This window comes from Bos grunniens, chromosome 8 (assembly GCF_055505025.1).
Source record: "Bos grunniens cultivar Pamir isolate PY7600 chromosome 8, Bosgru_T2T1.0, whole genome shotgun sequence".
Lineage (NCBI taxonomy): Eukaryota > Metazoa > Chordata > Mammalia > Artiodactyla > Bovidae > Bos > Bos grunniens.
The window spans coordinates 84467901-84481014 of NC_141172.1; the positions used below are offsets into that span (position 1 = coordinate 84467901).

At 39.5% G+C, this 13114-nt stretch overlaps 1 protein-coding gene across 3 annotated transcripts in view; it reads left to right on the plus strand.

Moving 5' to 3' along the window:
* FAM120A (family with sequence similarity 120 member A) overlaps nucleotides 1–13114 on the plus strand; it is a 115832-nt gene that overhangs the window by 21340 nt on the left and 81378 nt on the right. For all 3 annotated transcript variants that reach the window (XR_015131938.1, XR_015131937.1, XM_086315631.1), the window contains exons 2-3: nucleotides 2618–2864; nucleotides 6067–6149. Coding sequence is in view for 1 of the 3 variants with exons in the window: in XM_086315631.1 (XP_086171757.1) it covers nucleotides 2618–2864; nucleotides 6067–6149 (330 nt within the window). In the remaining 2 variants the exon portion in view is untranslated. The remainder of the gene's footprint in view (nucleotides 1–2617; nucleotides 2865–6066; nucleotides 6150–13114) is intronic.

Genomic DNA, 13114 nt, shown 5'->3' on the forward strand with positions numbered 1-13114 from the left:
CAGATAGATGAAACTACTCTATAAGGCTCTGATGGATGTTGGTTTCTACTGATTAGAGTTTATCCTATTAACCTTTATAAATAATTTAAAGACTGGGGGCCTCTGAACTGGAACCCCCAGAGTTTTTCATTTCTTAAGTAGTTTTTACTGTATGCCAGGCACCAACCTAGACCCTTGATACACAGATGAGCAAGTTGTATGCCTTGTCTGGTGAGCGATGGATATGAAAGGAGGAATATTTGACCCCAGGGCAGTGGCATAGAGGTGGCCTTTTTCTTTGAAAAAAAGTTTTTTTCTTTAAAAAAGCATAATTGCACCACCCTGAACCACCGTGTCAGTTTTTGCTTATTCCTTTGTGGTTGTATGTACCGAATATTGTGTTCTGAAATGATTTTGTTTAATATTTTGTTCCAAGCTTTTCTCAAGTTTCTTCACAACATTGTGTAGTTTCTGTCTTTGCCTAGCTCCTTAATATTATTTTTCCCATAGAAGGCTACCTTCATCCTTTTTATGCTCCCAGCATTTTTTTTATCTGATAGGTTGGTTTCTTAGGCTGTATTTCCTGGAGTAAGATTACTGCAGCATCAAAGAGTATGAGTGCTTTGCAGCTCTGGAAATGTATTGCCTGTTGTTTTGCATTGCCAGTAGCCTTCCTTGAAAACCTGCCATAGACCTGTCCTGCCTGCTGTGACTCCATCATCTGCTGCTTACCCCTGGGTCACTAGGATGGGGCTGCAGATACCACACTCACGTCTGAGCCAGTACACTTGCTCTTCCCCTGCTGTTGAACACCCTTCTGAGTGACCACACAGGGCTGGCTCCTTTCCCCTTGTAGGGTTATTATGAGGGTAATGAGGTAATATGCTGTGAGGCATGTAGACAAAGGGTGCTCAGAGAGGATGTCTCTGGACTGCTCTCGTCCTAGAGCTGGGCAGAGCTAGGTTCTGAACTGCTCTTAGCCTCAGTTTCCCAGAAGAATAGGTTAATAAACTCTCTTGCAAAACATACATTATACACTGACTCAACTCATACCTTTAATTCTGCCCCATCTGGTGGCTCATTGGTAAAGAATCTGCCTGCCAAAGGAGGAGACACAGGTTCGATCCCTGGGTCGGGAAGATTCCCTGGAGAAGGGAATGGCTACCCACTCCAATATTCTTGCCTGGGAAATCCCCTTGACAGAGGAGCCTGAAAGGCTGTATAGTCCATGGGGTCAAAAAGAGGCTGGACATGACTTAGCAACTATGTAACCATAATCTCCTTTACAGGATATCTGATTCTATGAAGCAAGGAACCATGCTGCCTTTTCTAGATCTGTGAGGGGAGTGGAGCAAGGGAATGGTACTTACAATCTCTTTTCATTTCAAAAACCTCTTAGGAGATTGTGCAGACTTAATGTTAAAGATGTCTGGAAAACAGGAATCACTGGTGATTTTTAAATGCCTTAAGACATTGCTGTAAATATAAAATTCTACATAATAAAGTGATTTGAGGTAGAGAGCATGGACTCGAAGATTATCATTTCTAGATGCAGCTGGCCTAATTTTAGAATTTTTTAAATTATAGTTTTTTGTACTCTCACATCCATACATGACTACTGAAAAAACCATAGCTTTGACTAGACAGACCTTTGTCGGCAAAGAAATGTGAGAATTGGACCATAAAGAAAGCTGAGTGCTGAAGAATTGATGCTTTTGAACTGTGGTGTTGGAGGAGACTCTTGGGAGTCCCTTGGATTGCAAGGAGATCAAACAAGTCAGTCCTAAAGAAAATCAGTACTGAATATTCAGTGGAAGAACTGATGCTGAAGCTGAAGCTCTAGTACTTTGGCCATGTGATGGGAAGAACTGACTCTTTGGAAAAGACCCTGATGCTGGTAAAGATTGAAGGCAGGAGAAGAAGGGGTCGACAGAGGATAACATGGTTGGATGGCATCACCAACTCAATGGAAATGAGTTTGAGCAAGCTCCAGGAATTGATGATAGACAGGGAAGCCTGGCGTTCTGCAGTCAGTGCGGTCACAAAGAGTCAGACACGACTGAACTGAACTGAACACATGTTCATTGTTATTGTCCCATATGCTCAATGCTTCAGGATCTATATTAACTAGTAGACAGATAGGTGATGGATAATACTTGGCTTTTATTTTTGTTTAGAAAATCCTTCTGATCATTTCACCTATTTGCTGTGATCTTCTTTGAAGAAATTATTTTGGTTTCACTGAGAGTGTCTGACTTCTCCCTTTGTCTCCTTCTTTCTCACTTCATTTTCCTCCTCTGTCTTCCCCTTCTCCCCCCGATCCCCTTCTTTTAAAATACTGTCGCAGGGGCCACCTGGTGTTGTATAATTTTAAATGGGGTGATCTTCAAATTTGGTAAGAATTGAAAATTAATCTGCGGTATGGTTGGGATCATAAGTTACTGACCAGAGATGTTTCTTACTGAAATTCTTATTTGAGCAATGTGCCTCATACTTTATTATGGCAGTTTTGACTATTTGGCTCTCTTGCATATCTTCCATATCTGGCAGTTGCAGATTCTGTACAAATATGTCTGCATATAGAGCGCATGTTGCAGTGGTACTGGCCTCTGATGAAGTGCTCTTCTTACTTGCACAGGTTGCACAGAGCATTGAGGACCATCATCAAGAAGTGATCGGTTTCTGCAGAGAAAACGGCTTCCATGGCTTGGTTGCATACGACTCTGATTATGCACTGTGCAACATCCCCTACTACTTCAGTGCCCACGCCCTAAAACTGAGCCGGAATGGGAAGAGTCTCACCACGAGCCAGTACCTGATGCATGAGGTTGCCAAGCAGCTGGACCTGAACCCAAACCGCTTCCCTATCTTTGCCGCTCTGTTAGGTAAGTGGCAGTGTAAAGCTCTCTCATTTTGTGAACAAGTTCTGTGTATCAGGAACATACTGATTTTTTTTTTTTTTTTTTAATTTCGGTGCTAGAATATTTTGGATTGTGTCTTAAATTTTAGAAAACCAGGGAATGGGCTTCTCTTCAGTAACATTCTTTACTCATTATTTTTTGCTGATAATGTATGTGCTTCTTTTGTTCTTAAGTGTTTGTTTATGTATTGTTTTGTCTAGGCCAATAAACTAACTTTGGGGATAAAATGCTCTTAAAGTTTCGGGGAAATAACATTTAAAAATCACAAATGCTAATATGTTCTCACTGTGAAAAAGATTTAAACCTTTGACACAAATTACAGAAGAAAATTTGCTGTGAAGTTAGCACTGTTCTGTGTTCCCCTTGTTTTCAGGATTCTCACTACTTTAAAAGGAAAACAACAGAAATAAACTATCCTACCTTTGTTTCCAAAGGCTGCATCTTAAGTAAATGAATGCTGCTAAGTCGCTTCAGTCGTGTCTGACTCTGTGTGACCCCACAGACAGCAGCCCACCAGGCTCCCCCATCCCTGGGATTCTCCAGGCAAGAACACTGGAGTGGGTTGCCATTTCCTTCTCCAATGCATGAAAGTGAAAAGTGAAAGTGAAGTCACTCAGTCGTGTCTGACTCTTAGCGACCCCATGGACTGCAGCCTACCAGGCTCCTCCGCCCATGGGATTTTCCAGGCAAGGGTACTGGAGTGGGGTGCCATTGCCTTCTCCAAGTAAATGTATAAATATCTTTAAAAACTCCCTTGGAGAAATTCTTTATGCTGAATATCTAGAAGGGATGAAATCTTGTTTTAACTAAGATTTTATATATAAATTTTTCTCTTTAAAGTAACTTGGTAAGCCATCAGGGAAGTCCAACTTGGTAATAGGTAATCCATTTATCACTTTATGTCTGTAGTTTATAGTTATTTCTATCTTTTCTGTCAGCTTCCCTTTCTTGTGCATGTCTCTTAGCTACTTGAGTATCTGGCTCTAGTTTGCTGAGAGTTTGTTAAAAATGTGAAGTGTGTTCTGAGCAAAACCCTTCTGTGAGTAAAACCCAAGAACTTCAGTGATGAGATTGAGAGCTGTTTGGGAGTACTCAGGCCCTCTTTGAGAGATGTGTGGTCTTAATAAAAAGTGAGATCTTACTGCACTCTCTGTTTTTATTCTGCAATGCTTAGCAACAGGATCTGGTTGTGCTTACAAGGGGGACTATATTGTGGGTTCTTTTAGAAATTTCTAATTAGCAGATTTTTCAATAAACATTCCAAAAGAGTTTTATACAACTAGAAATTATAGTGAGGGAGCCATAATTTTTCATATGTAATTTGGTGATAACATTTCAAATTGTGTAACTACAAATTAATAAAAAAAAATTCTGATTTTACAAGTTGTCTTTATTTGGATCCAATCTCAAATACATGTCTTTAAGTTAGTACTTGGCTATTTTCTGTCCATTTTCTTACTGAACTCTTGTGACTTGGGATTCAGAGGATTAAAACCTAATTTCTAAATGCATATAGTACTTTTATGTTTTCAGATATTAAAATATAAAGGGATATTTCCTCAAATGTTAAAAAGTGATGAAGTGGATGGACACATGAAAAGTTTCGTATTTGCTTAAATGTTATACCCATTGACTTGGGCATGTTAATTGACTTTAAATGAATGGGAATATTGCATACTTTTAGAATATGGATACCTTAGCTACCCTGGGAAGGGCATTTGTTTATCTTATTTAAGAAACATTGAATAAATTTCTTGGGAGATAATACCAACTAATAGTTTATGAAATATTAAAAGAAATGAAAAATAATAACATTGTGAATAATTTAGTAATGAATTAATTTAAGGCTTGAAATTTCTTCAAAAAATTTAGGCGAATTATAAACTCTTAATTGGGTGAGCATTTTTAGAGCATTTTAGTTTAGATTTTGTGTGAAAATTTCAGTGTCCTCATATGAGAAATATTATTTTTCCTTTTTTTAAAATAGAAAGTATAATTTCTCCTTTTTGTAATAGAAAGCATAGCAATATAAGATGTTTTGTTTTAGAAAAGTTGAGTGAAATACTCATTTAAGTCTGTGGCCCAAGTTTTAACAGACTATACTTGATGTTGGAATTGGCTTAATATTTTTTCAGATAGTGGCTTCAAAAACAAATCTCAGATGCTTTATACTTCACACTGATGTTCTGCACTGTCTTTGAGCAGAGAAAGGCAGTACAGAACTCAGTGATTGATGGTTTGGGCGTGGCTCTGCTCTCGTGGATGTCGTGACAGTTCGGCAAGCCTGTGTCATGTTCTGTGTCTAGCGTATTAGAAGTAGCAATGCTGAGACGTGCTCACCTTGTCTTGCCTTCTGCTAGCAGCTCAGTAATGCATCTGCTTAGTGTGGAGGTAACTAAATCATAATATATAAATCACAGAATTATTTAGGAAATTATTGCTTTTAAATTGTATCGAAACAACTAACAAATATGTTAGTATATCAGGCATCCAAGCATTATATTGAAGGGAAAATGTTTACCCCAAAAAATGTAGTTCCTCAGCTGAATATAGTTCTTACCTGTGACATAGCCCCGGGGATATGCAGAGAGCTGACGGACACTTCTTGGGGGTAGTGCAGTCCGTGCTTTGTACATCTATTTTGTGGGTGGTGCTAGAAATTTGAGGAGGAGGGTGTTGATCCGTGTCACAAACTGCAAGCATTGTCACTTAACCTTAGGTTTTATAACTGTGTAGATTCTGCATCTGCTGTCGAACCTACTTCACAGAATGCAGTTTGAGCCATAGTCTCTCATAAACACATGAAAACTTGTATCAGATTGGTATTTGGCATCTGGCATTGTCAGATTGACCTTAATACTGTGCTGGGGAGTTACTTAGGTTTTTATGCAGTTTATTCAGTTTGAATGCTGTTAAGCCTATAATGGAAATGTACTTGAAGCAGCTTCAAGAGATTGGTCTGCTGTATGTTTTGTGTTAAAAGATGAAGAAATATTCTCAATGTCTGTGTGGAAGTTCTGTGCGGTGTATTAAATGAGGTGGTCCTAAGGAGTTATATTGCAAAGTCTAAAACTAACAAAGATAATCTACAGGTTATAACATGCAGTGATATTAAGTTTCCCCTGTGTCAGTAATGGCTTTTGTGGTATCCCTGTTTGTATTTTAGGAAATCACATTCTACCTGATGAAGATCTGGCTTCCTTTCATTGGAGTTTACTTGGTCCAGAACATCCACTAGCTTCACTTAAGGTACAAATTCATTTTATTTCCAACATTTGTTGCTTTTCCTTTTACTTTCATACTGTAAGTAATGTTTCTTTATTGTAGAAGGAAATATACCACAAAATTAGCAATATCATGCTTCTGCCTAACTTCAGAATCTGTGCTGCCTTAAAAAAAAACAAAGAACCTACCTTATATTGTTCCCAGCACTTACATTTTAGGGAAATATATATAAATGTTTTTTAAAATTTCCTTAGATGAATTCTTCATGATAGGTGTAAATTTCTTAGCTAAAGTTTTTACGTATTTTCTTTTCTTACAAATATTATTTTTTCAATAGATAATATCATCTGTTATGGATCAATATCTTAGCAGAGTTTGATAAATTTCATAATTTTCTTACTGATTTTCTAATATTGTAAAAATCTATAGTTTTAACGCTTTTTGAGTGATTGAGGAGACCCAAGTTCATTAGAAAAATGGTCTATTTGTACTGTTTCGTCGATATTTATTTTCTTATTTTTCTCCCCTTCCTGTTTGTGGAAGTAATGAACATCCAAGAAGAAGCACTTAACTTTGATTTTCTAACGTGGGAGGGTTTACAGTGTGATGTGAGCATAGTAGTGGAATGCTGTGAGTCACTAGGGAACTTGTATTTGTGAGCGGCTTCCTGTGATTTTCCGAATTCCCTTTGCTGGGTAAATTGGTGTGGTGTTCTCTGCTGTCAGCGTTGTGGTCATAGCTGCCACTGATTACATAGGGAGTTGGGAATTCTGAACCTAGACTGGCCGGCAGCCTGGGCCTCAGTTCCTTGTGCTAATGGGGAGGTTGCATGGAGTGGTTTCCGAATGCGTGTTTTCCTATTGCCAGAATTGTCCTCCAAATAGGATTTTCAGTGTTTAGCTTACAGCAAACTGTGATACTTGGAATTCAGGTGACATTCCTCTCTTGCCTCTTTCATCTTGTTCCTTGGTGCCTAGAACCCTATTTTTTCCATTTCTTATTGATGGGCCCTGATGTTTTCCTTTTTATCCTAACAGTTCTTGGTATGGGGCTTTTCAGCTTCTGTTGGAAGGTCAGTTTTTCTCCTTTTGTTTGAGATTACTTGTTTTCTTTTGCCTTTTTTTTTCCCCCCACCTGAAGGAAAACAGCTCTCTATTTGCTCTTGGCCAGAATGTTCTTCATGTGTGTTTTCATTTACAAAGTACTGCAATTTGTAAACTTGATTCCAAGCTCCTGGTGATACCATTAATGACTTGCAGAATGAGAAAAGTAGAGTCTGAAATCAGGTAGACTCAGAAGTATTATGCTCATTAGCTTATTAAACAGTATGCTTTTATAAGTTGATACAAAATGAAAGCTTGTTTTTTATAAGGTTTGTATTGTTTTGAGTAGCAGGGGTGAGTGAGAGGCTTCCAGGATCCCCAGACTGTATACATATGTTTAAATTGAACTCGCCTTATTTAGTGTGTCAGAGGTTAGAAGTGAGGAACTGTTTGAAGCATTATTGGAAAACCAACTCAATCCACTGATAGGTCACAAGCATCATTATCACGTACTTTTCCTAAGTTTGTTAATAAAAATATATAAAAAGTTGAAATAGAAAATATCTATTCATATATCCATCACCTTGGTTCACCTGTTGTTAACAGTTTGCTGTAAAGTATATTTGTATCTGTGTGTTTGTTTTTTAACTCAACTATTTGGAAGGAAGTTGCAGACATCATAACACTTTATTTGTGAAAACTTTGGTTTATATCTGCTGCTGCTACTGCTCCATCGTATCCAACTATTTGTGATCCTGTGGACTGTAGCCTGCCAGGCTTCTCTGTCCATGAAATTTTCCAGACAAGAATACTGGATTGAGTTGCCATTTCTTACTCCAGGGGATCTTCCCGACCCAAGGATTGAACTAGCATCTTCTGAATTGGCAGGCAGGTTCTTTAGCACTGAGCCACCTGGGAATATCTTGGTTTATATCAACACCACCACCTAAAAATAAGGGTAATCTCTTAATTATATTACTGTTATCATATCAACTAAATTAATGTCATTTAATATAAGTCCACATTGACATTTTTCTGTTTTCTCTGGAAGTTGTTTGTAGGATTGTTTGTGTATGTGTGTATTTTAAAATTACTCATATTTTTGGCTGTGTTGGGTCTTCGTTGCTGTGCACAGGCTTTCTCTAGTTGTGGTGAGCGGAGGCTTTCTCTAGTTGCGGCGAGCGGGAGCTGTTCTTCGTTGCGGTGTGCAGGCTTCTCGCTGTAGTGGCCTCTCTCGCTGTGGAGCACAGGGTCTAGGCGCATAGGCTTCAGTAGTTGAGGCCGTGGGCTCAGTAGTTGTGGCACATGGGCTTTGTTGCCTTTGGGCACGTGGAATCTTCCCGAACCAGAGATCAAACCCATGTCCTCTGCATTGGCAGCAGATTCCTATCCACTTGTGGGTTTTTTAAAAAATCAAAGTTTTTGCACTGTCAACATGTGTATTTTAAATATTAGCTAGGTATTTTTATAGCATAATAGCAAAGCAGTGCAACATAATTTTTCAATGATTTGATAAGTTGTAGGATTTTTTAAAGTGACATTACGAAAAGTGAAACGTCTGGCTTTGAGTTAAAAAATTGCAAAACTTTTGTGTTTTGACCTTTTATATAGTTTTTTGTGTGTAGTATCATTTTAACAAAAACTGGGATTTTTTTTTTTCTTTTTAATTGGAGTATTGCTTTATAATGTTGTGTCAGCTTCTGCCATGCAAAAACGTGAATCAACCATAAGCATACATATGTCCTCTCCCTCTCAAACCTCCCAGCCACCCGCGACCCCATCCCATCCCATCCCTCTAGGCTGTCACAGAGCACAATGTCGAGCCCCCTGTATAACTCAGCGGCTTCCCACTCTCTCTTTTACAGATGGTAACATATGTGTTTCAGTGCTACTCTCAATCCCTCCTGCCCGCTCCTCCCCCCACTGCGTCCACATGCCTGTTCTCTGTCTGTGTCTCTGCTTTTGCCTTGCAGATAGGTTCATCAGTGCCATTTTTCTAGATTTCATATATATGCATGAATATGTGATATTTGTTTTTCTGACCTCACTCTGTGTAACTAGACTGTGGGATATTGAATATGGTTTTTTCCCTCATGAACGTTACTACTGTTCAGAATTGTGTGTACCCATCTGCTTTTTCAGTTGCTTCTTTTTCCCAGTAATAAAATTAACTACATCTTTTGAAAATTTGGTTAGTTGTTGATTATAAAACTTTCTTATGATTTTTATTCCTTTTCAACAGAGTATGTTGTATACAGTTTTTAAGGATACTTGATTTTGCTTCCCCGATTTCAAGCATTCCTTTTCTCCTACTTTATTTTGCCGAAGTGTTTCACTGAGTTCATATCTACTAGTTTATTATTCACAGAGGGTTGGTGTTATATGAACTTATTATCTAATAAATTCAACTCCCCCCTTAATGTGTAATGTCATAATCTTATCCCTGTCAACATTTTGCCATCACCATCCACAGTGCTGGTTGGGCCAATAGGAGAGCATGGCTGGGGCTCTGGATTCAGAAGCACAAGCAGAACCTGGAGTGGCTGGTGATGAACAGCTGAGGCAGTTGGATCATGAGGCGATCCCCACAGAGAAGGCTAGGAAGGGAGCAGAATTCTGTTTTGTGCTGTCTTATTAATCAGGGATAGTGCTCATTAGAGTAGGCATGCAATACTAAACATACTTAAAAACCTAAAAATCAAGTTAGGGCAGTAGAAAAGAGGAAGTTAAGGCAGCCAGTCAAGTTTTTAAGCTTTTTAATACTTGTTTACATGTTAAGAACTTCTAGTTTCTTAGTTTTGGGAGTAAAGTTTCTTTGTTTTGGAAGTAAAGTATATTTCGTTTGTTTTCAGGACAGCAGGAGCCCATTTTAAGTCACATCACATTCTAGAAGCAGGAGTGGGAGTCCTCTGGGATGTTAGGTGATCAGCTCTGCTTAGGAGCACCTCCTGGCCATAAGCATGTGCCAAATGAGGGCCTTTTTTATATGTGCTTTTTTGAATTTTTAAAAATGGTTTTATGATTTTGAGTCCTTGAAAGTTATGGAACTTTTTATTTGGGTTTGGCATTGAATTTTTTAACTGAAAGTGTTTTCCTAAGTTAATCATAAGTTGCAGGTCTTTGTATTCATTTTGATGCTTTTTGTGTTCCCAAACTTCATATTCAGTTTCATGTATTTTGACTTTTATCCCTGTCAGTCATTCATGACCCCCAAGTATTTCCTGCCCCAGAGTCCTTTTGTCATTTCCCTTTACAAGTTTTGTGCTCACCTTTCCTCTCCTTAGATCTCCTACAAGTGTTGTTCTCCTGTATAGCTCTTCAGGTTCTATTTTGATCTCTCTATACCACTTCCCCAGTTGTGGCAAGTGGGCAGAGGAGACCTTCCCCTGGACACAACTGCCCACGCCACCATCACCACCCCACTGCCCCAGCCCAGCTCTGCCCATCAGCCACAGGCCAGGCAGGTGCTGGTTTCTCTTGAACTCCTCCCTGTGTGCGTCCAGTTAAAATGTCTCCTTGAAAACTTCTTGCTTGCTTCTGGCTCTTCTCAAAATCTGAGTCCTAGCTCTTGTGCGTGTCTCTTTCTCATTTAAACAGTCTTTAGTGCTTATACCTCTGCCTTAGGATTTACTTTTTAGTCACCTTCCTTTACCAGCAGTATCTTTCCCTGAGGCAGCTGTATACCACGGCACTCTAGCAGGTCACCTCAGGAACGTTTTGTTTTCAATTTACTTAGACTTTTACTAAAAGTTATCTCTATATGTTTACATCTTACTGTCTGCCACCCAAAGTCACTGAGTAATCCTTTTTACAAATGTCTTTAGGGACAAGATGTGGCGTTTGACCCTGGGGAGGAGGGAGTCTGGTTCTGGGAGAGTAGCATGTCAGGGTCCCCAGGAATGTGGAGGTGGACAGAAGAGCCGTCATGTCTCATCGTGCAGGCCACACAACCCCAGCATTCTCCAAGTCATGGCAAATGACACGGCTTGCAGTGGGCCCTCAGAATGAAGCCAGGACTTGAAGGATCTCTTCTCTCTTGGTTTCCCGGAAGGGGCTCTGTGGGTAGCACCTGCTGACCAGTGTCCAGCCAAGCAGTGATTTTCATCTCCACTCCGCATGGCCCCTCTCTGGGTTTCACATCATGGAGCCAGCTTCCAGAGAGAAGAGCAGCATGATTTCAGGCCTTTTGAAGTTTTATGGTATATCTAACATACTGTGCAACTTTACTAGAGTGAGGTTGGTGATCGGACTTTCTGGAATCTTTTTTGAAAGAAAGTTGAATATAAATTGTGCATGAAGAGAAAGATGGGCTTCATTTATTTTAAGAGTTCTACCTTTTAAGGCATTGCAAGAGGTGGCAGCATGGGCACTATAGGACATTCTAAAGAAGGAATTCCTGCTTGTATATTAGTGTTAATTGAAGTTAACTCATACCTTTTTTTCCTCAAAAAGTCATTGTATCATAAGAGCTAAAAAGTACTTCCTAAAACCCAAGGACTTTGGGGGCTCTAGAGAAAATATTGTTAGGGGCCCAAAAGCTTGAAAAACTCAACCATTATGCAGTGTGGAAATGAGAGCTATTTATAATTTCACTCTTGGAAGAGAACCACTTTTAACAGATTGATATTTGTACTCTAAAATTGTTTTAAAATGTACACCCTACTAATATTATTATTACACTGTCATGCATTCAGTGAGCTGCACATTATTAACAGTCTATGAAATTTCAGCGCCCAGGTTCATGGTGCTGGGGTGTAAGCTTTTAGGTCGTGGAAACTTAGGTAAGAAGTTTTATTCTTTGCTCATTTAAAATTTATATAAGGAATCGTTAGATGGAAAATACGAGACTGAACTCAAAAGATGTTTGCTTATTTGTATCTTATCTGAGCTTCTTTACCTGTTCCCATTTGCTTTTAGAGTAAAGATGGAAAGCTTGGTGTTCCAGGGAATCTTCTGGGATCACTGGGACTCAATAGCTTTTCTGTCTTCGGACAGAAGTCATTTTGCTGGGAAAGAGGGACAGAGTCATGGGAGGAGTCTGTGTTTCCTAGTTGCAGGGTTACTTTTAGCTTAGCTCCTTTCTGTAGGGACTGTGCCTGCCCGCAGAACTCTTCCTGAGTGAGCAGAAATGCGTAACCTGGTCAGGAGGAGAGAGAGATTCATGGTCCAAAAGCCGTCTGAAAGATACAGTGTTCGTAGTGGCTGACTTCTCATGCCTGCGGTGGTGAGTGGTAGGGTAAGTTAAACAAAAGGAAGCTTACTGGAGTACTTTTGGTTTCTGTTTCTTCTCATGACCTGGGATCTTCTAGTCGTATGTTAATTAAGTGACATATCCTCAGGTTTTTAAAATGTGTGAAGACACTTTCAAGTGTATTTTCTCCCCTCTGGGTCCAGAACCTCAGCATTGTTCCTAAAGAGGTCGTCTCCATCTCTCTAACAGAAGAGATCACTTCTTCTGAAAATGTGGCTCAGTTGGCAGCTTCCTGACCCTGTGTCTTGGGTGCGTGCACCTATACCCCTCACCTTGCCAGTGGTCTCTGCCCTGGGCACTTCTAGGCAACTCAACCAAAGAGGTCACTTTTCTTGATACTAGCGCAATCTGGGGCCAGGAACATGTGACAAAACTGGGATTTGCTGGCAATTTACTTCCAAACTGCCATTCCTGATTAGAATGTTTTTAAAAATTTTCTTTTTATAACAGTTTTATTGAGATACAATCACATGTCATAAAATTTACTCCTTTAAAATACAATTCAGGGCTTCCAAGGTGGCTCAGTGGTAAAGAATCCACCTGCCAATGCAAGAGATGCAAGAGACGTGGGTTCAATCCCTGGGGTGGGAAGATCCCCTGGAGAAGGAAATAGCAATCCAGTATTCTTGCCTGAAAAATTCCATCAATAGAGGAGCCTAGCAGCAGCAGCGGGCTACAGTCCATGAGGTTGCAAA